This window comes from Myxocyprinus asiaticus, chromosome 39 (assembly GCF_019703515.2).
Source record: "Myxocyprinus asiaticus isolate MX2 ecotype Aquarium Trade chromosome 39, UBuf_Myxa_2, whole genome shotgun sequence".
Classification (NCBI taxonomy): Eukaryota; Metazoa; Chordata; class Actinopteri; order Cypriniformes; family Catostomidae; genus Myxocyprinus; species Myxocyprinus asiaticus.
In genome coordinates this window covers 36,845,834-36,872,446 of record NC_059382.1, presented here as the reverse complement: position 1 = coordinate 36,872,446, position 26,613 = coordinate 36,845,834, and the positions used below count along the sequence as shown (strand labels likewise).

Here is a 26,613-nt window from a genome sequence, read left to right as displayed (position 1 = left end):
CATCTCAGTACCAGTCTCGTCGACCCCTAGAGATCTAAGTGACCTCTGCCAGGGAAATGCACTACACCCCGGAGTCCTCCATCCCTGCCACCTGCACAGATTGCTATGGATTGTAGGCCATTGGTAGTCTTATGTTCAATGATATGGAAATGAACAAACAATACGTTGACTTCTTAAGCCACATTTTGTCTTATCAATGCTTGTCTGCCATAGTAATATCTTTGAAATATCTGAATTATTTTTATTGTATATTATATTTATTGTTATTTTGATCATTGTATATTTAAATATCAGGATTTGGGGGCTTATTTTAGCAATATTTGTATAATATTTCAATTCAATATTTGATTAAGCATATCATGTAAATGGTTTGATTAAAAATTTTAATCTATTGACAGCCCTATTAATTTGGTAATTTTTTATTTTACATGCAAGTGTTCTTAGCTCTTTGTAGTATAGTTACTTAGTATGTTATTGTGTATGTGGATGTGCCATTTAGGTGGATCCATCAGGCAAATATGAAGACCTTGTGACTGTCAGGTCATTCGAAGCTCACTTTCACCTGGCTGGAGGAGTCAACCTTCCCAAGATAATCGACTGTGTGGGCTCAGACGGCAAGAGCAGGAGACAGCTAGTCAAGGTCTGGTTATCCAAGAGCACACCATCATCTCCTCAGAGATATAAAATTTTCTTATTGAAAGTTCCATCTAGTAGGTAGTAGGTACAGGTTTTTGGGTGGTTTTCCAGAGAAAATGCTCCATTCATATTCATCTTGTGTGTCATAATTGTCTTCTTCAGTTATTCACCTGATCTAAGGAACAGATTATTCATGCTCTTATTCAAGTGTTTTGACACGGAGCCCTCTTTTTGTTAATTACTAGTGAAGTTATTATTGAAGGAGTTAAAGTGAGTAATTGGAAAAGCAAACCCACAAAGCCTTTTGAATATCATTAATGTGCCATGTCACTCTCATTGGATGATCTTATAAAATCTAATTTATTTAGTTTTTTTTAGAGGAGGCTACATTAATGACTACAAGAATGACTACATTAATTTTTAGTGGGACTTGTAAGATTATACTTCAACATGTCTCTCCTAAAGATGGAAGAATAGTTGTTTTAAGGGGTCAGATGGTTTGGAACATACATTAACTAAATGACAAAGGTGGTTTTCACATTTCACATTGGGCACATTTGCTGCGGTCCGAATCCAAGCGTGATTGCTCCCGGCGCCCCCTAGAGTATTGGTCTCATTTCAGACTCACAAAAGATTATGTAGAACCCCTGTGCTTTTCCGTTTTCAACTTGCTTAATCACAAACGTTCACGTGATGGAAAACACAATGCGGGTTGCTATATTTGTGTATTTTTTTTTTTTATTAATTTGGTGTCATTATGCACACCAGAATGAAAGAAACTTGCACCTCTGTGCGTCACATGTTGTAATTCAAAAGGTTGTACATGTCCAGGAGAAGGCCATTCTATCCGATTGCTCACAAACAATCTTTTTTGAGGACGCAGCTGGTTACACACTCACTCACGCACATATATAAAGGTACCTGGCCTCTTCTGTATCCCGCAATGTTCCCCTGTCATTTGTGATGCACGTGTGTGCTTGTTTTTGTGCAACTGATGATGTCATCATGTTCAAATTGGAAAAAACACATGCACAAGTCATTTTACTTCCTGAACAAGTGCGGACCTGAGTACAGATTGCATTCTTACTCATGCAAACCACACCACAGGTCCATTGTAACCAAGCTCAGACCACCTCCTACAGGTTATCTTCGGTTTGGTACCATGGTCCGCTCCCCAGTCTTCAAAACTGCTCTCACATTACTTACTTTTCATGTGAACCATGCTCTGTTTCAGACTAAACTGCCAGTGTGAAACTGTGTAAACTGCCACATTTTTGTGTAAAGCACTATATCATGTTCTGTGGTGGTATCACTGAAATAAACTCGAGTTTATTATTTGTTGAGTGTTGAGTAAAGGCAGATTCATCACATTTGATGTATCTGAAATATTTAACTGAAATACAGTATATTCCACATTATCCTATAATAGACTAATAGAATAGTAGTGTTTGTTTAAAACACGTTTAGGTTTGTTAATCAGTGTATGATCTGACGCAAGGTTGTGTGTTGTGTCACAGGGTCAGGATGACCTGAGACAGGATGCAGTGATGCAGCAGGTCTTTCACATGTGCTCAACACTCCTGCAGCGCAACGCAGAAACGCGCAAGAGGAAACTCAACATCCGTCGCTACAAAGTAAAGACACCTCTAATACATTACCCAAATAGAATGTGTATGTCGCTGAGACGTCTATTCGGTGTGTGTGTTTTCAACATGAAGATGTTTTTTTTTGTTGTTTTACATGTTATAAGACATGATGTTAGAATTATATATATATTTGTGTGTGTGTGTGTGTGTGTATATATATATAAACTCAGCAAAAAAAGAAACGTCCCTTTTTCAGGATGCTGTATTTTAAAGATAATTTTGTAAAAATCCAAAAAACAATTTTTAAACAATGTTTTCCATGCTTGTTCAGTGAACCATAAACGATTAATGGACATGCACCTGTGGAACGGTTGTTAAGACACTAACAGCTTACAGACGGTAGGCAATTAAGGTCACAGTTATAAAAACTTAGGACACTAAAGAGACCTTTCTACTGACTCTGAAAAACACCAAAAGAAGATGTCCAGGGTCCCTGCTCATGTGCGTGAACGTGCCTTAGGCATTCTGCATGGAGGCATGAGGACTGCAGATGTGGCCAGGGCAATAAATTGCAATGTCCATACTGTGAGACGCCTAAGACAGCGCTACAGGGAGACAGGAAGGATAGCTGATTGTCCTCGCAGTGGCAGACCACGTGTAACAACACCTGCACAGGATCAGTACATCTGAAAATCACACCTGCGGGACAGGTACAGGATGGCAACAACAACTGCCCGAGTTATACCAGGAACACACAATAGGCTGAGATTGCGGATAGGATAAGACATGCCGGTTATGTCTGGTAAGGACCTGACTTACCAACAGACCTACAAGCCCTCAGTCCAGCCTCATGCAGAATGCGTAAGGCACGTTCACGCAGATGAGCAGGGACCTTGGGCATCTTTCTTTTGGTGTTTTTCAGAATCAGTAGAAAGGTCTCTTTAGTGTCCTACGTTTTTATAACTGTAACCTTAATTGCCTACCATCTGTAAGCTGTTAGTGTCTTAATGACCGTTCCACAGGTGCATGTTCATTAATTAATCGTTAACAAGCATGGAAAACATTGTTTAAACCCTTTACAATAAAGGTCTGTAAAGTTATTTGGATTTTTACTAAATTATCTTTAAAATACAGTGTCCTGAAAGAGTTTAATGTTACAATTTTTTACATGTTACAAGACAATGTTAAAATTACATATATATATATAAATGTAATTTTAACATTGTCTTGTAACATGTAAAAAAAACAAAAAACATCTTCCAATTGAAAACGCACACACAAAATAGACATCTGAGCGATATATACATATATATATATATATATATATATATATATATATATATATATATATATATATACACACACACACACACACACACAGTTGAAGTCAGAAGTTTACATACACTTAGGTTGAAGTCATTAAAACTCATTTTTAACCACTCAACAGATTTAATATTAGCAAACTATAGTTTTGGCAAGTCTTTTAGGACATCTACTTTGTGCATGACACAAGTAATTTTTCCAACAATTGTTTACAGACAGATTGTTTCACTTTTAATTGACTATATCACAATTCCAATGGGTCAGAAGTTTACATACAATAAGTTAACTGTGCCTTTAAGCAGCTTGGGAAATTACAGAAAATGATGTCAAGCCTTTAGACAATTAGCCAATTAGCTTCTGATAGGAGGTGTACTGAATTGGAGGTGTACCTGTGGATGTATTTTAAGGCCTACATTCAAACTCAGTGCCTCTTTGCTTGACATCATGGGAAAATCAGCCAAGACCGCAGAAAAAAAACGTTGTAGACCTCCACAAGTCTGGTTCATCCTTGGGAGCAATTTCCAAATGCCTGAAGGTACCACGTTCATCTGTACAAACAATAGTACACAAGTATAAACGTCATGGGACCACGCAGCCATCATACAGCTCAGGAAGGAGACGCGTTCTATCTCATAGAGATGAATGTAGTTTGGTGCGAAAAGTGCAAATCAATCTCAGAACAACAGCAAAGGACCTTGTGAAGATGCTGGAGGAAACAGGTAGACAAGTATCTATATCCACAGTAAAATGGGTCCTATATCGACATAACCTGAAAGGCTGCTCAGCAAGAAGGAAGCCACTGCTCTAAAACTGCCATAAAAAAGCCAGACTGCATTTTGCAAGTGCACATGGGGACAAAGATCTTACTTTTTGAAGAAATGTCCTCTGGTCTGATGAAACAAAAATTGAACTGTTTGGCCATAATGACCATTGTTATGTTTGGAGGAAAAAGGGTGAGGCTTGCAAGCCGAAGAACACCATCCCAACCATGAAGCATGGGGGTGGCAGCATCATGTTTTGGGGGTGATTTGCTGCAGGAGGGACTGGTGCACTTCACAAAATAGATGGCATCATGAGGAATGAAAGTTATGTGGATATATTGAAACAACATCTCAAGACATCAGCCAGGAAGTTAAAGCTCGGTCACAAGTGGGTCTTCCAAATGGACAATGACCCCAAGCATACCTCCAAAGTTGTGGCAAAATGGCTTAAAGACAACAGAGTCAAGGTATTGGAGTATCACAAAGCCCTGACCGCATGTGCAAGCAAAGAGGCCTACAAACCTGACTCGGTTACACCAGAGGCTACCCAAAATGTTTGACCAAAGTTAAACAATTTAAAGTCAGTGCTACCAAATACTAACAAAGTGTATGTAAAATAATGTGAAATAAATAATTCTCTCTACTATTATTGTGACATTTCACATTCTTAAAATAGTGATCATAACTGACCTAAGACAGGGAATGTTTATCATGAATTGTGAAATACTAAGGTGTATGTAAACTTCTGACTTTAACTGTATATATATATATATATATATATATATATATATATATATATATATATATATATATAATTCTGTTTTTCACTAGTTAAAATGCAAATTTTTGATATCAGCAATCGAATTACTATTCGTGAAAATGCTCTTTGTTTTTCACTATTAGTGAAAATTAATATTGATATTTTCTTATTTCAGTAATTGCATTGTTACTAGTACAAATAACCATTCCTGATATGAACAATTACTATTAATATTTATTATTTTTATAAATGTATTTCAACTGGTTAGATTTGTTTTTTCAGATATCTGGAAATGGATTTCATATATCAATAAATTGTAGAGTAATTAAAAGTATCTTAAAAGGCTTTCTTACTAGTGACAATGACAATAAATATATCTGAAATTAACATTGCCACCTTTAAAAAACAAATTACAGGTATAAAAATGTGCAATATTAAGGAATTCCATTGTTGACATTAAACCTATATTAATTTTAGAATGTTGGCGATTGCTGCTGTGCAATACAGCTATGATAAATATATGATTTCATCATCACTGAGCCGTGTGTGTGTACCAGGTGGTACCGTTTTCCCAGCGCAGCGGTGTGTTGGAGTGGTGTTCTGGTACTGTGCCCATTGGAGAGTTCCTGGTGGACCCTCAGAAGGGAGCACACAAACGCTTTCGCCCACAGGACTGGACCAGCATGGCCTGTCGCAAGAAAATGATGGTACTGCTTTTTATAAACTTATTCCCCAGCTGTTTCGTTCATACAGCCATTGTCCTATTCTAAATACTGTGTATTTATTTAGATTGCTTTTAAAAATATTACTTTTATTAAATATTTTGGTTTATAATACTCTCACTGTAACGTTTAGGAGGCTCAGAGGCTGGAATTTGATGGCAAACTTCAGGCGTTCACAGAGGTGTGCCAGAGCTTCCGGCCAGTGTTCAGATACTTCTGTATGGAGCGCTTTCTAGACCCTGCAGTGTGGCTGGAGAGACGTCTAGCATACACTCGCAGTGTGGCCACCTCTTCTATTGGTACATTACACACACTCACACAATACCAACGTTCACTGGGTTTCTATCATGACTGTAAACTCCTTAACCTCGTGCAACCCCACATCCTTCTGCGTGGACATTGTGTTTTGTCTTCACTATACGCTATACATAATTTCATTTAAACCAACTGATCTCAGCAAAGGGTTAAAATTTTCAAAAAGTCATGTGACAAAACAACATGGCGCCAATCTTATGAAGTTTGTCTTTTGGAGAATGTGAGCGATATGTCGCAGAACTGTTAAACAGACTATAGGGCTATCTTTCCCTTCGAAATCATATATTCATTTACATTTATGCATTTGGCAGACGCTTTTATCCAAAGCGACTTACAGTGCCCTTATTACAGGGACAATCCCCCTGGAGCAACCTGGAGTTAAGTGCCTTGCTCAAGGACACAATGGTGGTGGCTGTGGGAATTGAACCAACAACCTTTTGCTTACCAGTTCAGCGCTTTAGTCCACTACGCCACCACCACTCCATATTCACTGTGCATTATCACAAAGAATTAATGGGTTCATCCAAAAGCTGAAAAATGTTGCTTTCAGAGGCTTTATATGGAGTTAGGATGAAAATAAGGTGCATTTCAAACTGTTCTGAGACCAGTGCAGACAGACAGCACTATGGACGTTCAGTCAGTCACTAAATAGGGAAAGAGGGAGCATCCTATAGCTTTACTATGCAGCCAAGTGCATTCACACCTAAACTCCGACCAAAAGTTCAGATTCAGGTTACAGATGTTGTTTGGACCACTCAACATGTTTGGCAGACATGGGACAATGGTGATCAGTACATAGATTCAAAATATTAATGTACAATTTTATTTTAACATGGTTGGCAGTGATTGGACGATGCTGGCCATTACTTGAATCAGAATTAATTATGCTAATTTCCGATTGGTAAAATGCTTCAGCACTGGCTATCACTTGTTTGTTTGACAGTGCAAAGACAGAACATTGAGATTTTGTTGCCAATGTAGAAAAAAATATTGTAACATAAAAGTCAAAATACTTTATATGTATAGTTTTTTTTATTTGTACTTTTTCTTAGACACATTGTTCCAAAGCTGTAACGTCTCAAAAACATGAATAACCAACACTCCTGATAACAAACAATTTGATTACAAAAATAATAATAATAATATTTCTATAGACTTTCTATAGCTTGGTATTATTTAAAATGTCATAACTTGGTCCTGCTTCCCCCATATGAGGGCATTAAGTTTTAGGAAAACTATTTGCTCTTAAACATTTATTTATTTATTTGTGTTTGTGCATGAGGTGCTACTAGTTACAAATCAAAAAGGTGTTGTGAAGAAAATTATTGTTTCCAAACATTCAGAAATTCAGAGGACATACATACAAAAGACAAAACTTTTCTGCTCATGTAAAAAAACAAAAAACGTTTTTCACACTAAAAACACAAGCTTTATAGTAGCATTTCGTCTGGAAAGAGTGCCACCTATATGTCAGTGGTGGTACATTTCTTTTAATGTAGCTATACATTAAACCCTTCATTTTGAGTAAAGAAAAAAGAATTAGTAAAAAAATAGTTTTTTTTACTAATTTATTCATTGTTGTGGATAAACCATAGGCATTTAATTAAAATTTGTTTTTCACTGTTTTTAACTCTTAAACGGGTCAAAAATGACCGGAACATAACAGTAGCGTTAAATTTATTAACACTTTCTCTGGAAAATGGAAAAACAATTGCAGGAAACCAAAAAACGTTATCTATGATAGGTATGATAACGTCACAATTTTAAAAAGTTTCGATCAGCATAATTCGCAACAGCAATGTTCAATACATCACAGAAAGTTTAAGTTTTCAAGGTGTAAGAACACATACAACGAATGTAAGATGTAGTAAAAACACAGAATCGGCCTGATAGGGCAAGAGACAGTTCCACCAACTACACTTCACTTCAATCAAATGTTTGGTAGTAATGATGGATCATCCACTGATGCCACAGGTTTGCCATAACTGTTTGCCAGAAGTGTAGCAAACTGTGTTTTTGCCAAAGGGTTGCTGCCGGTTCACCGCAGAATGCAAAATGTCTTCCTATGAGCTTGCATTCTCCTGCGTTCTGATGGGTTTGAATGGGAGTGAATGGAGCATGTGTAGTGTGACCATGGCTTAATTCCTAGAATATTAAAATGAAGTGTATTAAATGTTTTTTATTTTGACAGTGGGTTATATAGTTGGCCTGGGCGATCGACACATTCAGAACATTCTTATTGACGAACAGACTGCAGAACTGGTGCACATAGACCTGGGTATGTGTACAGAGCAACCTGAAGTTTCAGAATGTTTTCGCTCTCTTTATGATTTCATATTCACCTCTATCTACATTGTCTCACCACACAGGGGTTGCATTTGAGCAGGGTAAAATCTTACCCACGCCTGAGACGGTTCCATTCAGACTGTCTCGAGACATTGTGGATGGGATGGGCATCACTGGGGTGGAGGGTGTCTTCAGGAGGTAAGTCTTTATGAGGTGACCCAGCTCTGGGGTTGTTTCACATGTGAAGAACCAAACTCTTGATTCCAAAAAGAGAACCAAGTGAAAAAGAACCCAGTTTTCACTTTTGCAAAAAGACTCAGTCCACTTCAGATCACCTGCTGTGATCAGGTCAGAGTCTAGTTTACATTCACACTGTTGTTTTTTTTAAATCCAGACCACTATAATATTAAATTAGTTTAAATATTTATTATGGCACTGGATGCATTTGTGGCATTAAAGGGATAGTTCACCCAAAAATGAAAATTCTTTCATCATTTTCATCATGACATCCCAGGTGTGTGTGACTTTCGATCTTCAGCAGAAGGTCCTTAAAATAAAGTGGATGATGATCAGACCTTTTCAAGCTCCTAAATTCACAGGCAGTCAGAATAAACATCATCCATACGACTCAGCGGTTAAATTAATGTCTTCTAAAGTGACTCGATTGCTTTTGGTGCGAAAAAGATCAGTATTTAAGTACTTTTTAACTGTAAATCATTGCTTTCGGTCAGCAGCAATATACACTTTCATGAGAGGGTGGAGCTGATCACCATCCATTAGCATTTTAAGGACCTACTGAGCTGAGATATTTTTCTATTTTTCTTCAAATATGTTCTGCTGAAGAAAGACAGTAATACACATCTGGGATATCATTAGAGTGAGTATATGATGAGAGAATTTTCCTTTTTGGGTGAACTAGCCCTTTAAGATGAAAGATATTTAGGTTTCAATGGAAAGAACTGGACCTTAATTATTATCATTACTATCTAGATGTTGTGAGAAAACAATGGAAGTGATGAGGAGTTCTCAGGAAGCGCTGTTAACCATTGTGGAGGTAAGCACAGATTTATTCAACACATCTCTTAACTGACAGATGTCATTTGTCAGTAAATGATTGTGACTCTTAACCTTGATTGTGTGTGCAGGTGTTACTGTACGACCCTCTGTTTGATTGGACCATGAATCCTCTGAAGGCCTTCTACCTGCAGCAGCATGATGAGCAGGCAGAGTTGAACGCCACACTCAACCCCACGCCGGGTGGAGACGAGCTTGATGCCCACCGCAAAGCCAGGTAACTCGCACACAAACACGCTCTGTTTAATTGTAAATTACTAATTAATTTGCATAAAGCAAAACATGAGTGAGTCATTAGCTTTAAATTAGCTGACTTTATGATGTGTCATTTGTAACAGATTAAGATTATTGAAATAAGATATAAGAGTTTCCCCACTGGTAAATACGACCTTGCTTGGTCATTCATGTGCTTGAAACTCGTAATTAGGACTTTTGATGTGCTGTCCTAATTTGGAAGCACTCGTTATTAACTGTGAGCCTTTCTACTCGCCGTGGGAGTTTTCCTTGTTTATTCTGGTGAGTGTGTATATCGCACCAAACGCATGTTTGAATGCCGCGCTGCAACAGCTGGCTGATCAAATCACAGACATGGAACAACAATACCTGGACTCAGTTATTATTATTCTTGGGGATTTTAACAAAGCAAATTTCACACGTGAACTGCCCAAATACCAACAGCACATCACATGCCCCACTAGAGACAGGAACATACTGGATCATCGTTACACAACAATAAAGGATGCATATCGCTCTGTCCCTAGAGCAGCTTTGGGACACTCTGATCACTGTCTGGTTCATCTTCTTCCAACCTACAGACAGAAGTTAAAATCAACCTAGCCAGTAGTAAGGACTGTAAAGAGATGGACCAATGAAGCAGAGCGGGAACTACAAGCCTGCTTCGATTGCACGGATTGGAGTGTTTTTGAGGCTGCAGCCACAAAACATCATATATCAGTTTCTGTGAGGATATGTGCATTCCTACTAGGACTTATTTAAAGTTCAACAATGACAAACCGTGGTTTACAGCAGAGCTCAGGCAGCTTCGCCAGGCCAAAGAGGATGCTTACAGGGGTGGGGATAAAGTCTTGTACGATCAGGCCAAGAACACAATGAACAGGGAAATCAGAGTGGCTAAAAGAAGATACTCTGAGAAGCTGAAAATGTTTTCAGCTAACGACCCTGCATCAGTGTGGAGTGGCATGAAACAACTCACAAATTACAGGACTCCTACCCCCAACCCTGTAGGGAACCAAAAACTGGCTGACAACCTGAATGTGTTCTACTGCAGATTTGAAAGGCCCAATCTCACACCCCACACCCACTCTGACCTTCACTTCACACAAACACCAATACCTCCTGCAGCCCCCTTCTTCCCCCCTCCTGCTACTCAACCTGCACTTAAGATCTGTGAAGATGATGTGAGCTGCGTCTTTCGGAAACAAAAGATGAGGAAAGCTTCAGGCCCAGATGGCGTCTCACCAGCGTGCCTTCGATCCTGTGCTAACCAGCTGGCCCCCATCTTCACACAGATCTTCAATAGATCACTGGAGCAGTGTGAAGTCCCATGTTGCTTCAAACGCTCAATCATTATTCCTGTCCCAAAGAAACCAAAAATCACAGGACTTAATGACTACAGACCTGTCGCCCTGACGTCTGTGGTCATGAAATCATTTGAGAGACTGGTGTTGGCCCACCTGAAGAACATCACTGGACCCTTTCTAGATCCCCTTCAATTTGCTTATCGAGCAAACAGGTCTGTGGATGATGCAGTCAACATAGGATTGCATCATATCCTGCAACATCTGGACAGACCAGGGACATATGCAAGGATCCTTTTTGTGGACTTCAGTTTGGCTTTCAACACCATCATCCCAGCTATACTCCAGAATAAATTACACCAACTCTCTATTCCCATGTCTATCTGCCAGTGGATTACCAGCTTTCTGACGGACAGGCAGCAGCTTGTGAGACAGAGGAAACTCACTTCCAGCACCTGTACAATCAGCCTTGGTGCCCCCCAGGGATGTGTGTTCTTCCCACTACTCTTCTCCCTCTACACCAATGACTGTCATCGGCCTCATCCGAGATGACGATGAGTCTGCATACAGAAGGGAGGTTGAACAGCTGGCTGTCTGGTGCAGTCAAAACAACCTTGAGCTGGAGATCATTGTGGACTTTAGGAGAAACACCCCAACACTGACCCCCCTCACCATTCTAAACAGCACCGTGGCAGCAGTGGAGTCATTCAGGATTCTGGGCACTACCATCTCACAGGACCTGAAGTGGGAGACCAACATTGACTCCATTGTGAAAAAGGCCCAGCAGAGGTTGTACTTCCTTCGCCAGCTGAGGAAATTCAACCTGCCACAGGTGCTGCTGATAGAGTTTTACTCGGCAGTCATTGAGTCTGTCCTCTGCACTTCAGTAACTGTCTGGTTTGGTTCGGCTACAAAATCAGACATCAGAAGACTACAAAGGACAGTTCGGACTGTTGAGAGGATTATTGGTCGGATATTGTAAGGAGAGGGGACCGGCGTCAGCTTTCTGAAGAAATCAAGCCAAGAACAAAGCGTTTTGAGTTTCATGCGCTCGCAATGAACAAAATTAATCTCAGAGATTGCTTGAAACTGCTTCAGCATGGGCTTGGCCCAGGCAAACAAACAGAGGGATAAAATGCTAGTAAAACACTTGTGAAATGGCATCTTGAAAAAGATGTGTTATGCAAGTGGCTCTTTTAGTTTCTTTAGCCAGAAAGAAACACAATTTAACAATACAACACAATAAACCTTAGTGCAAAGGATACGCGTATCATTGGAAGCACTTGCAGGGAGATGAAAAATAATCCACTCTCTGTTTAGATCGTAGATAAGAATGACGAAGCTATTATTCAGGCTTGCAGAGTATGAGAGATGTAATCTCGACCTTGAAGGAGAAAATTTTGGATGAAATGGCGCTGTGCTCCAGTTTAAATGCCCGCGATGATGGGCGTATAAGGGGTGGAGCATCAAGTGCCATCTGCCAATGGATTGGCATGATTCTATATGGGCTTTAATGATCGTCACTCCATGGAGAAGTTCTCATTGCATCAGCTACTGATGCAGAGTCGAGAGACCGACTTGAAAGGGAACTGCTTGTATATAGGATGTTTAGTTGTTTGAAACTTAAAACAATGAAACATGTTCTTGAATGTGTCTTGTGGTGTGAGTTCCCTCATTTTGTTGTGGTTGCTCTCTGGAAGTTTGATTTGTGCCTGTACAGCTGGAGCTGCGCTGACTGCCCCCTGCTGACTAGTAGCAGCAAAAACAAGAAGGTGGTACTTCAAGCTTGATTTCAAGAGTTGGTATAAAAATTCGTTATTACGGAATTTACGTATGGTCAGGGGACTTCCTTAATTGCATTCTTATTATTTTTTAACACATTTTTTATACTAGTAATCGCATTAAATTAACACATTAATTAGACAGCCCTAATAAAATGTATGAAAGTTAACATTGTCAAGAGTAATTATCTCTTAGACTAATTCTCTGCATCACTGAATTGCTGTACAGTATACAGTGGAAAAAGAAACTGCAATTAATTAAACACCAAATGATTCAAGTACAAATCTTAAGTTATCAGTATCTGGATTCCTAATTGATACACCCCTTCTAGGAATGTACCAAGTATTTAACGTACTGATCCAAAACCTTAACCACAGAACTTTACAAACCGAACTGTGAGAAATTATACCATTGTCCCCCTAGTTCTCACATGGTAAGAGAAAAATGTTTAATGTCCTGTGTATTGTGTTGCAGCAGTGACAGTCAGAGCTTTAATAAAGTGGCGGAGCGAGTGTTACTGCGACTGCAGGAGAAGCTGAAGGGTGTGGAGGAGGGGACGGTGCTCAGTGTTGGGGGGCAGGTAAACCTCCTCATCCAGCAGGCCATGGACCCCAAAAACCTCAGCCGACTCTTCCCCGGGTGGCAGGCCTGGGTCTGATTCACACGCGAAAGATGTGCACATGTGCGATAAGAAAGCTGCCATGCCAAATAAAATTGTTGACACAAAAATTGAAAATAACAAATGAATGTGAAATGTTAGCAGGTATGTGGAAATGCCATATGATTGTATCCTCATGTGATATATAACAAAATACTGATCATCTGTTAGGCTTCTTTGAAAACACTTCTTGCACTATTATTCTTTAAAATAATAAAAAATAAATATGTTTTTGTAACGTTTGTTTCAGAATATTTGCTCCATGTCAGAAGGCATATTTGGAACATGATAGAAAATGCTTCTGTAACAAACTGAAAATGTGATTTATATTTTAATATATTTTAATTTTTGAGAAAACAAAAACACCACAAGCTTTGGTTTGTATCTAATAAAGGAATTTTACTGGTTCAATACAAGTTAAGCTCAATCACAAGCATTTGTTGCATAATGTTGATTTCCACAAGAAATTCATTCCTCATTTATAAATGTTTTTTTTGTTTTTATAATAATAATAAAAAATAAAAAAATATTGGAAGGCACTTACAATGGAAGTGAATGGAGCTTGTCCATAAATGTTAAAATGCCCAATATTTAAAAGTTTAGCCGCAAGACATAAACATTATATGTATTAACATGATTTAAGTGTGATAAAATCAGAGATATACCAGCGTTCCGCCATTTACCGTATTATAGAGTTTACTGGCACGACAACAAAGTTGTTATATTGGGTATAACTTTACACAGAAAAGGTTAGTGAGCAATTTTATCATATTCAAATTATGTTAACATGTCTAATGTTTGTGTTGTGGGTATTGCATGTTTATCAACTATTCCCTTTCACTTCCATTGCAAGTGCCTTACTGTAATTTTATATATATATATATATCCTGGAATATTCCTTTACTGTAATTTTTATAATGGATGTTTACTAAGATAGGAAAAATTTATAAAGGAATACAATGCAATAAAACTGGTATATGCATTAAATGCAGTAATGATCAATGCTTGTTCTGAGGTTTTTGTTTAACAGTATTTGAAGGGTACAACGGTGCTAAAGGTCCCGGGGTAAAAGGCACTTTTGATTTTATTTTCCCCAAAAACTCTAAACAGCAACACAAACTGCCACAGTACATCCGATAAACCCTGTTTGTCGCTGTACACTGCAAAATATTCCTGATCCAATAGATCATTGCGTGTAATGTCTAAATGTTGGTTTTGAGGTAATTTGTAATATTGAATCATTTTAAAACATTGCAAATTTATGTAGCTAATGAGAATGCCTGAAATTCTCTCATTTCTTAGACAAAATACTTCAGTTTTGAAGAAATGTGTTTTCATAACTCTCCAATAAGTGAAAGAATAGTATTTGGAGTAAAAAGCCCCAACAAAACATTGATTTTCTTAAGTGGGGCGAATAGATTGTTCTGAAAAATGTTCAAAGTGGGCTCACATTGAATGATCCAATCACAATGGAGATTCATTTGTTTATAGAATACTTGAGATGGAGGTGTTTTTATTTTTATTTTATTATTTTAATTATTTATTATTATTTTTAAATAAGTATCATCTTAATTGTCACTCAAAATAGCATTTTGCTGTCTAAAAAGTATTTGCTCAAGTTGACAAATTTTGCCCTATAACTGTTGTCCCAATATAGTGGAATAACTTGGATCTGGCGGGCCCCCGTGCAAAGAAACTGTCAGGCCCCCTCCTTGGGGGGGCCTTGGTCGTTTTTCATCACCCCTCGGACCCGCTGTCATTTTCATGGGTTCTTTTGGTCAATCGTTGTGGGCCCCATCTCACCCCAGGCCCTAGGGCAACCACACACCCCGCCCTCTCTCTAGTTATGCGCCTGTCCCTATATTTACACAACCCCCCTGGGGGCCTTTTACCCTTTAAGTGTGGAGTAAAAGGCTCCCTTGTCACATTTAAAAAAATAAATAAATCAAAGCAACCTTCCGTTATAATTTCTTTTCACACAAATTATGTTGCTCCATCAAAATTCAGTAAGAGAAATGTATTTTTTCCAATCTTGATACACTTTGTAATCAGTAAAAAAAAAAAAAAAAAAAGCACATTTCCTTTTAGGTGTGCCTTTAGCTGTTAGGCACATACTGTACAATCTCTGCTTTATTAATCAAAGTGTGGGTGCAGTTAAAGAAGTTATCAAGATCAAGTGAACTAGGGATGAGCGGCCAGATTATTAGAGCTGTTTAGCTTCATTAGAGGCTTCATGAGGTGGAAACGCTGTTACTCACATGATGGATGGAGCGGCGTTCCTTTCTATGCACAATAGCTCTGGTTTCAGACGAGAGTGTATCGTACGATATTTGCTGTACTCACACTGCAAGCACACTAGTTCAGTATATTTTTGTTCTGTATATTTTTAGCAATAGTCAATCACATTATATGCACATATGACAACTGTATATTTAAACAAAAGCCACACATTTTTGACGTTGTTTAAAGGTACACCCAGTATTTTTGTCTTTGCACTGTTTTTGTGGAGATGTTTTCTTTTCCTCAGCAACTTGCAATACCCCTGCTACAGGTACAGTTCCCTGGAGAAGGGTTTCCTTTTTTTTTTTTTTTTTCAGGTGAACCTCTATGATGTAAATCATTCATTTGAAGTACCCTCTAGTAAGTTAAATGAACTTTTTAAGTATAATGGATTTTGCATGTTGAATATTTCTGTATTTATTTTGCTTACATTCAGACAGACAAGTGTCTATTGCACTCACATGGAAAAAGAAATAATCCTTAAGGTGATGGAAACTTTGACATAATTTTTTTTTCCCAATTCTATCTCAGATCTGTCAGTCCAAGGGAATCCATTTTAATTCACAATTTATTATGTACATATATTATTACTTATGACAACATGACAATGCTAAACAGAAATTACAGTATCAAAATAATTTGCCAGATATGCTGAACTTAATACTACTACTACTGCTAATCATTTATCAGAAGTTCTCAAACAGGGGGACAAGAGTCAGAAAGGTTGAGAACAACTGTAATATATAATTGCATGGCTCTCTGGAATACATTATTCTAAACTGGTCAATCTTAGTGTTCTAAAGTCAAATTTTTTTTGTATAATTTAGAGATAATGAATCAGCCAGTTATTTAAAAACAAAAGAAAAACACTTCAGCGTTACAAACATGATCAGCATGTCAGGATTTATTTTTCCTCTGAACTGCTGCGACACATGTAATGAGCAACATAATATAGTTTTGCAAAAATGTCGCCACAGTCACAATTTTCATGATCAAACTTCTTTTGCGACATCAGGAATTTGAAATTCATATTTATATTTCAATTAAGCTTTTCACTCAAATTATGTAAATAAATTGCATAATAGAAGAACTTTTGGTCTTAGACGTCCGAACCCCATTGCATTTATATAAAAGGATTATGTATACGTTATGACATCAGAAAACTTTTTCCCTGAATATCTTTTATTTGCTAATACACCACACTCTGCAATATAATGCTGTTTGCTTTTATGCTATTATCCTTATAAGTTTTCTTCAAATTAGTATTTTCCTGCTTAGAGAAAAACAAATAGAATTACACACAAAGGATGTTTATACTTGGCTATGTCTGATCATTGGCGATACATATTTACAGTATTCCAGATGGAAAAAAAATTATTTTAAAAGAGAACAAACTGATAAAATAAACATTGTTCCTGGTTTCCTATTCATTTCTATAGGATGTCTACTGCACATTCACAATGTAGTGCAACATAACAGCCACTTGCTTAATGGCATTTCTATTACACTAACTAAAAATTACAAACACCAAGATCATAAATGTAATCATTTTTGGTTGCAGAATCACTGAAATGCATTACTATTTGGGACATCTAAAGGGAAGCTAACTCCTTTAGATATGAACAGTACACGGGACTTGCTTCATTGAATGATGAACTTACAAACTACAGTGACCCCAAAAAGTATTTGGATACTTAAATCAGACTTCGAAATGTCTGACTGTCTAAAAAAAATAACAAACCAAGTAGCATTTATTTAAAACAACAAAAAACATTGTACATATAATTGCAAGTATTTGGACACTTACTGGTTGTAAAATGTTGGTGGAACATGTCAATAGCTAATATGAAGTACACCTGTGTGAACTTAAATGTAATTAGAAAATTGGTTCATTATTTGTTTGCAGATGCAACTTGGTTTGATTTTCATCAAATGCAAAGAAATTCATATATTAATTGTGTCTTAAGTGTCCAAATCCTCTATTGTAGGTGATTCTCAGTAGATATATTGATAATCATATTTAAGACTAATATGAAAAGCAGCATACTTTGGAGAAACTGAGCATGTATGTTTGGATCTAATCTATCTTCAGCCAACAACAGCAACATCAGATTAATACTCATAATATGGTACTTTCATGATTTCTTTTTAATTGAGAAAGTGAAGTATTGACATGTATAATACTCATTTCTCCATCCTTCAGTAGTTTTGTTCTCTTACTTTCTGAAAAGTCAATCAACCTTAAAAAATTCTAGAATCCAGCTCCCTCCCAGAAAACAGGCTGTCTCACCCAGAGCTCCCAGGGGAAATCTCAGTGCAAAGTGTTCACCCCGTTACCCGGCCAGAGTTCTCTTCAGTCCCGTTTAGCTGAGTCGGTGCCTCCTGCTCTTCTATCGACCCCTGACGTCACTTGATGCGATGACGCACCAATGAAGATTCGTCCGTAATCTCACCGTCTCTGTGCCGTCGACAGGGCAGTATGAGCAGGATGAGGAGTACGATCAGCACCAGGGCACATACGCCCATCAGTGTGTACACGATCACCCACATCAGAGGCTCCCTAAGAGACGCACCGCCCATGCAGTCTGATGTCACACCCTCAGCTAGGAAAGGCCCAGCGATTTCCGCTAATGGTACTCCACCATTTTCTGTTGAATAGAGAAGGTGATTATTACGAACCACAACAAAGACAAACGGGTGTCAAACTCTGCAGAGTTTAGTTCCAGCCCTGCTCCAAAATGCCTCCTTGTAATCTTCAAGCACTCCTGAAGACCTTGATTAGCTGCTTCAGGTGTGTTTAATTAGGGTTGGAGCTAAACTCTGCTAGACTGTGGCCCTCCAGGAACCGAGTTTGACACCCCGTTAGTTAGACAAAGACAGTAAGACTCTTTCAGGTTCATGATGGTTGCCAGTGTTATGTGTAAACTAGACAATGTGTGCCAAAAGTTTCTGTAAGGCCAGAAACACTATGCAAATACGCAAACACAGACGTTGGTGCTTGGCCAATGCTTTGCAAGCACAGGGAACCATTGCACAATGGTAAACGTATTCTTGGCTATTTTTTAAATCAATATTATGATTTTAGGTTAAAATTTTAAAGCTGAAGAGTGTAATTATTTTTTATTTTTTATTTTAACCCTCTGTTACTGTTGGGGTCTTTTTTTATTTTTATTTTTTTTTATTAAAACAAAACAATTCCTTTATCGGAGCAGTACAAGGCTTAGTAACTTTTCCTCCACTTGCCATCTGAACACAAAAACAACTGGACTTGATTTGATGAGTCTAAGTAGTTGCAAAAAAAAAAAAAAGTGACACTTACTGTTGGGGATCAGATTTGGCCCCCATAGAAAATGAATGGGTGAGACTACAACACAGAGCATCTTTTTTTATTTTTTTTATCAAATAAAAATCAATCAATTAGCCACAATGTGGAACACACTCACACAGAAATGATGGGCTGAGACTCTAACACATCCACAATTTTACAAAAACTAGTCTTTGATAATGTCTTATTTAAACGGAATAGTTTTATATACAAATTCATAACTTGTAAAATACATAGCAAAACTAAGTTTATTTCAACACTGGGTTATAGAGACTAGGCACCTAAATAAATAGATAACTGATGCCACTTACTGGCTTTGAGTGTTATTTCATGTCACGTTTTTATTTATTTATTTATTTATTTTCACCAGATGGCAGGAAATGCTCAAAGCCTGACACAATCTGATATTATCTTAATTTGTCAGATAAATAAAGTTTGTTTTTACAGAATTGAAATTAATATAAAATGTTTGTTTTATTAAAAATATTTATAGTTAAATATTTTTAAAAATCAAATTAAGTCCAAATACCATTAAATTCCAGATGAAATGCAAAAGTTTAATATAATGAATTTATTGTCATTCATTTTCTTTATAAAAAATGTGACCCCGAACAGAAAAGGTGTCGGCCTTTAACGAACAGTATCCAAGGGTTAAAACACTTTCTCCTGCACCAGCTGCTTACGCAGAGACAACTATAAGTAAGCTATCAGTAGGTTGATTTTCTTAAAAACTGTAAACAATGTCTCTGGCACCATAAAATTTGCTCTGTTTGTTTTGAGCGGTCCATCCAGATGGACACAGCAACATTGGCTTAACCAATAGCGTGAGTTTAGGGCAGGATTGTCTGTTTGTTCATACAACAGCAGACGGGGAGAGTGTTCGAAAAAGCTGTTTGAAAACAATATTAATTTGGCAATTCTGTTTAGTGATGCTAGGGGGATAGAAATTACACACTAAAGCTTTAATGTATAAGAAACAATGTATCAAGCCTTTTGGGTGCAGATGACCTGATCGTCACTTTTTCTTCTTTTTATTTTATTTATTTTTGTTTTTTTATTATTTATTTTAGTGCAGTGTGACAAAAAAAAAAAAAATTGAATTATTCCATACTGAGTTAATAAGGCTGTAAACACTTAAAATTGTAATTCTATTCAAATTATAAGCAGTGTTAGGTAAGTTACTCAAAACATAATTTGCTACAAATTCCTTATTACTTAAAAGTTGTAACCAGATTACTAATTACCTCATTAAAATGGAATCCTATTACTACTTACTTTAAAGTTACTTTCTAGAACAAACAGAAGTGTTTTCTATTAACTTTTTTGCTGCTCCACAAATTCCAAATATTGTTTATATTTCCTCACTCATTCTCATACAAGTCATACACTCAGCACCACATGTTTCTTCCTCACAATGACTTGGTAGGGGAGCACGCCCTTTAGCTGTCACAGAAACGCAAACAGATGTACATATGAACATAATTAATGTTTTGAATGCACTTTACATACAGTATATATTATTTTAGAAATATGTGTAACCTAAGTAATGTACTTAAAAATATTTAACTTAATTGACAATAACTGTAATCTGATTAAAATAAGCACTACATTTTGTCTTAGTTGTACTTTGTAATTAGATTACACCCTGAACACTGACTGTACGCATACATAGAATTAGCAAAATGCCCTTTAAAATAGTTTTAGATGGAGTATAGCATGTCACACCAAAAAAATTACCCACATACTTTGGGTGCTCTCACACTGTGCACCTCGATTTGTTTGACGTCAACATTCATCTCGAGTTGTTACCAGCTGCAGCTTGTACTCACGTTGATGACGTATTCGGACAGCGGTTCAGACCCAAATAATATGATGTGAACAGAGACCAGCAGGGTCAGGTTGAGGGGGGAGGAAATGAACCTGAATTCGGACCAAGCAATGAAACCAAGTATGAAAGCACCCTAAATGTGCATTGCTGCGGCAGTAAAAAATGTAAGTTCTCAAGGCGGCGTAGAGTTACCTTCAAATACCTGTGCCATTAAACCGGATAGGTTAATATTCAAGTAAGGTAGCTATAAACATGACAACAGTTTGATTAACTTAAATTTTCAAACTGTTGCTCTGCAACGACAGTAGTGAAAGGAGAAAACCTGATAGAGAAAACTGACTGTAAACGACAAGAATTTACTGTAATGCAGCTATAGCGCCCCTTGTGGCAACAATGATAATCCAACGCATATTTGTGTTGTGTTGTGAATTGTGTTCAGACACATTTCAGAATGCAACAATGCATTAATTGATGAATGCGTTCTTGTTCACATAGTTGTATAGAGTTTCGGGGGGTTCAGGTCAAATAAAATCTAAATAACAGAATGTAAGTAACATTATAATCTGCAGACTCCCTTGAATCCACCTACCTGCACAGGTGCTAACTGCAAAGCCCACCCTCTTTTGTGCACGGTCAAAGATGACATAGAAGCCTTCCATCACAGTGGCTCCAATAACTAAGCCGTTGGCCGAATGGGAGATCCCAAAACGGAAACAGTCCAATGTGCCATCAATATCTGTAACTGGCTGGATGTACAGCTGCCGAGGCAAGATTTGTTTGCTGTTATTAATAACAGAATACACTACATGGCCAAAAGTATGTGAACACCCCTTTTAATAAACAGATTTGGCTATTCTACAGTACGTACATTTTAGACAGAACTGTATGCTTCCAACTCTGTGGCAATTACTTCTGGAAGGCCAATTACTACAGATGTAGTTAAAGGGATTGTTCACCCAAAAATGAAAATTCTCTCATCATTTACTCACCCTCATGCTATCCAAGATGTGTATGACTTTCTTTCTTCTGCAGAACACAAGTTAAGATTTTTAGAAGAATACCTCAACTTTGTAGGTCAATACAATGCAAGTGAATGCTGACCAGAACTCAGAAGGTCCAAAACGGGCATAAAGGCAGCATAAATGTAATCCATATGACTCCAGTGGTTTAATCCATGTCTTCAGAAGCGATATGATGTGTTGGTGTGAAAGATAAATATTTAAGTCCTTTTTTTTTTTTTTTTTTTAACTAAAAATCTACTTTCAAACAGCCCCCTTATGCACGTTCACGAGAGTTCTTCTGTTTTTTGCCGATTCGCATTCTCTTTGCACATCGCCACCTTCTGGGCTGTTGTGCAAATATGAATTATTTATACTTTTCCTTTTCTTTATCCCTCCCTTTTTTATTTCTTCTCCCAGCCTTATAGGTGGTGATATGCTCGAAAAATGCAAATCTGGCCACCATTAACTGGCATTGAATATACCAACAGAGCTGAGATATTTTTCAAAAATCTTTGTTTATGTTCTGCAGAACAAAGACGGTCATACACATCTGGGATGGCATGAGAGTAAGTATATTATAAGAGTATATTATATAAGTATATTATAATTTTCCTTTCCCTTTAAGGGGTGTCATGCACCTTTCTTGCATTTTTTTGAGGGGACCACCAATGTCAGTCCCCACAACTATGGAAGCCAGATCCTGCCACTTAATAAAAAAATAAAAGAGGTAATTCTGACTTTTTATCTCACAATCATGACTTTTTTCTTGCGACTGCGAGATATCAAGTCGCAGTTTCGAGAAATAAACTCGCAATTAGGAGATATAAAGTCCTAATTGTGAGTTTTTATCACGCAATTGCAAGTTTATATCACGAAATTGCGACTTTATTTTTACATTTGCAGTGGCATTTCTCGTCATCGTGTCGTGTTCTCTCGGTGCAACAATCTTACAAATATATCATTAGAACAATTAAGGTAAAGAGTATTTAACCATACAATATGGGAATAACACATTTGAATTAAAAGAGTCAACGTTTGTTGTAGCAACAGAATAAAGCCAGAGAACGCTCAGATGTGCTTTCATTGTCATCTGTAAGAGACCGTCTTAAAATTCCACCCACTGCACTAACATTTTGGGAAAAAATGACATGTAGTAAGTCAGTCTATCCACTGGCAGCCTACTACAACCTTCAGAGTCTTGAAATGTATTTTCACAGTTTTATAAATATATATATAGCTTCTATGTAATAGGCATAAGTCAGTTGATTAAATGCTTGGACACCGCTGATGTTTTAGTGCAGTGGGTGGAATTTTCAGACGGTACCTTACGTACGACATCCGAGAGTTTGCTGGCTTTATTCTGTAGCTACAAAAATGCTGAATCTTTTAATTCAAATGTTTTGTGCCCATATAGTATGGTTAAATACTCTTTAACTTTACTGTGCTAATGATATATTTGTAAGATTGTCACATCGAGAGAACATGACACAATGACAAGAAATGCCACTGCAAATACAAAAATAAAGTCACAATTTAGTGATATAAACTCGCAATTGCATGATTAAAAACTCAACTGCGATTTTATATCTTGCAGTTGCTAATTATTACGTCGAAATTGAGAGAAATAAAGTCGTAATTCAGAGTTTTTATCACGCAGTTGCAAGTTTAGATCACGCAATTGTGACTATATCTCGCAATTGCGAGTTTATTTCTTGAAATTGCTACTTTATATGTCACAACAGACCTTTTTCACACTCCGAGTTTTGGAATGTGGAATTAAATGTTTGCAGGATACATTTTGACAGCAGTGAATGGGAGATCACAGCAAAAATAATTTTCACTTACCCCTTTGCCCCAAGACCAAAAGATAAAAATCCAATTTGAATGAGAAAAAACAAATTACGTTTGAATGACTTTCCAGAAAAGGAAAAAAAATGAGAGCAGTGGATTAAGACAGTAAAATGGGAGAAGGTGCCAAACAAAGCATAATGTTATAAAATTACACTCAATATTTACAAAATGTATAATATAAAAAAAAAAATCTCGAGATTTACGCTGATAAATAAGGCGGAAACACATCATCAGTCTGTGAAAAAGGTCTATTGCGAGAAAAAAAAGTCACAATTGTGAGATAAAAATTCACAATTACCTTTTATTTTTTTATTACATGGCGGGATCCGGCTTCCATACACAATCCATGTTTAACACACATGAACAAAGATTGCTTCCACAACGGTTTAGGCAAACATTCTTTTTTGCCTACAATATTCACTCAACCTAATTATAAAAAATAAAAAAACTACTACTGAAAGTTTAAATAATCCATTCAATTGTCTAAAATATGTGAGGGGACGTCATACACAAAATGTTGCCAGTTAATAAGGCGGCATTAAGAAGCAGCAATTTTAAGACCCAATAACCCAATCTGGAAGTTCTGTACTAGAGCTGTATTTGGTTCTTACCTGTGGCAGAATGGTGATGCGGAATGACTGACTGCTGTTTGTTGCTCTGAGGTAGATTGAGAGTTTAGGAAAAAGTCTCCATGGTGACTCCCCTCTCATCCAGCATGCAAGCTTTGTGCCATCAAAAAATCCAGCAGAAAAGTCTTCAATCTAGGAAAGAGGGCAGGGTTAGAAAAAAAAAAGGGTTCAAGGTTTGGCTTTGGCTGGTTGTGGGTAATTTTTTGCTTTGGCTGGTTATTAAGGTTGCCACTTTTGAAGTTTTAAACCACATCCTCCACAGTTTTAGCAATAAATGCATTGAGTTAATATACATTAATTGTTTAATAATTAAAAAAAATATATTTGTTTATATTTTTCCTTCACCTGTACTTGTCTTTATGACTCAGTGATTGTATTCATACATTGTTTGATCTTATTGAACATTTATATAGAAAAAACAGTTTTAGCACCATTTGTGGACTTTTCAGACAGTTCCTTACCACACCCTCCACGGTATTAGCACATTTTAGCACAATGTGTGGACTTTTCAGACGGTCCCTTAACCACTGTAGGCAAATTGTTCAACTTATATCAATGTTAAATTAGTGATCTGGAATGATTTCACTGTGACGCCATCTGACCAGCTTAAATACGGGACAAAACGTCATTTTATCTTTAAATACGGGATGATCCCGTATTTTATGTGACGGGTGGCAACTCTACTGTTTATGGGTAGGTCAGCCTGCTGTAGATACTGTAACTACTCCATCTGCACCCGAAAAATATCTTTTAAGGATGTATTATGATGAAATAAAAGTTTTCTGACTTCTGAGTTAATTAGTTTAAGCTCTTCCTGTCGGACTCTTATTTTGGTAGGCATTTACACTGAGCATGAGAGCGGCCATCTTAGTTTTTGTTGCACAACTCTGAGCAGTTCTGTTCCACATGACCGGTGCTCCATTATTACTTTAATGCCCATGCCTCTGAAAGCATTCTCTGTAAGTAGTTGAAACAAAATGTACAGAATTGAGAACATTTCCCTTATTAAGGAAGTTTTAGGGATATTTGATAATCTGCAGTGTTTATTGTTAATCAGCTGTTAACTCTGCTATGCGATTGTATTTATGTACTAAAATAATTTATTTGTGGTTTTCTTAAATAGATACACTCTTATTCAATTGGCTTTGGAGTAAACAACAGGAGTTTTTGGAAAACTACACCCTGGTTCCAGTGTTTATTTGAATGGAGTTTGGCTTTGCTGCTGAATTTATTTAACATAAATAGACAGACACAAGAAGAGCAGTACAAAAATGTTGCAAGCTATATAAATCACAGCTATTTTATTGTATTATAGTAGATGTTTTTTTTTAATCCCCTTTTCTCCCAATTTGGAATGCCCAATTCCCACTACTTAGTAGGTCCTCAAGGTTGCGTGGTTACTCACCTCAATCCAGGTGGTGGAGGACAAGTCTCAGTTGTCTCCGCTTCTGAGACTGTCAATCCACGCATCTTATTACATGGCTCGTTGTGCATGACACCGTGGAGACTCCGCATGTGGAGGCTCATTCTACTCTCTGCGATCCACGCACAATTTACCAAGCGCCTCACTGAGAGCGAGAACCACTAATCCCAACCACAAGCTCTAGCAACCTGCCAATTTGGTTGCTTAGGAGACCTGGCTGGAGTCAGCATCAATACCTGCTGAGCTACCCAGGCCCCCTATAGTAAATGTTTTTATCCAGTGCTCAATGCTTTTAATTGTACTTTTTTCCTGTTGGTGAAGGGCTTTGGAAGGTACGTGTTCTTGTGGTGCCATTAGTAAATCAATGTTGTCATGACTTTAATCACTCTGGAGCCATAGGAAAAGTCACATGGCATTTATGTATGTGACTGGCTTAAAAAGTGTTCTAAATTGAGTGCCCATGAACAAAGATGCCAGAATTCAAATCACATACTTCTGGGGCTTAATGGACCAGCCAAGCTACTGTCATTGAGATGAATGGGACTACTAACAGATCACAATGTAGACAATATAACAGTTTTGAATCGCAATAAACAAAAAGGTCCTTTTGGCGGCTGGAATGAACAGATCCATGGTTTCCGGTCACTGCTTCATTCTGGTAGCATCAGGCAAGTCTGCTCTGGGTTGAAGGGAGGCCTTCTGCTAGGATGAGGGCACCTCGGACTGCAATCTTGCATCTTGGCCAAGGACGCTGGGACCTCACTGGATGCTCGATGGGCTGTGATTTTTGTAGCCCAGAACGCCATGTTAGTGCCACAGCGCAGCTCTGTGGAGG

At 37.5% G+C, this 26,613-nt stretch overlaps 2 protein-coding genes across 4 annotated transcripts in view; one reads left to right on the top strand and one right to left on the bottom strand.

The window, feature by feature from the left end:
- atm (ATM serine/threonine kinase) overlaps nucleotides 1-14,430 on the top strand; it is a 132,700-nt gene extending 118,270 nt beyond the window's left edge. For all 3 annotated transcript variants that reach the window (XM_051678490.1, XM_051678491.1, XM_051678492.1), the window contains 9 exons: nucleotides 500-640; nucleotides 2,154-2,270; nucleotides 5,624-5,773; nucleotides 5,922-6,087; nucleotides 8,295-8,381; nucleotides 8,473-8,587; nucleotides 9,380-9,443; nucleotides 9,535-9,680; nucleotides 13,258-14,430. In XM_051678490.1, the coding sequence (XP_051534450.1) occupies nucleotides 500-640; nucleotides 2,154-2,270; nucleotides 5,624-5,773; nucleotides 5,922-6,087; nucleotides 8,295-8,381; nucleotides 8,473-8,587; nucleotides 9,380-9,443; nucleotides 9,535-9,680; nucleotides 13,258-13,441 (1,170 nt within the window). In that variant the 3' untranslated portion in view covers nucleotides 13,442-14,430. The remainder of the gene's footprint in view (nucleotides 1-499; nucleotides 641-2,153; nucleotides 2,271-5,623; nucleotides 5,774-5,921; nucleotides 6,088-8,294; nucleotides 8,382-8,472; nucleotides 8,588-9,379; nucleotides 9,444-9,534; nucleotides 9,681-13,257) is intronic.
- A 2,175-nt stretch (nucleotides 14,431-16,605) lies between these two features.
- The window catches only part of bace2 (beta-secretase 2), a 56,873-nt gene continuing 46,865 nt past the window's right edge, over nucleotides 16,606-26,613 (bottom strand). The window contains exons 7-9 of the mRNA XM_051678534.1: nucleotides 24,338-24,487; nucleotides 21,464-21,632; nucleotides 16,606-18,369 (exon numbers count right to left, since the gene is read on the bottom strand). Of these exons, the coding sequence (XP_051534494.1) occupies nucleotides 18,128-18,369; nucleotides 21,464-21,632; nucleotides 24,338-24,487 (561 nt within the window). The 3' untranslated portion in view covers nucleotides 16,606-18,127. The remainder of the gene's footprint in view (nucleotides 18,370-21,463; nucleotides 21,633-24,337; nucleotides 24,488-26,613) is intronic.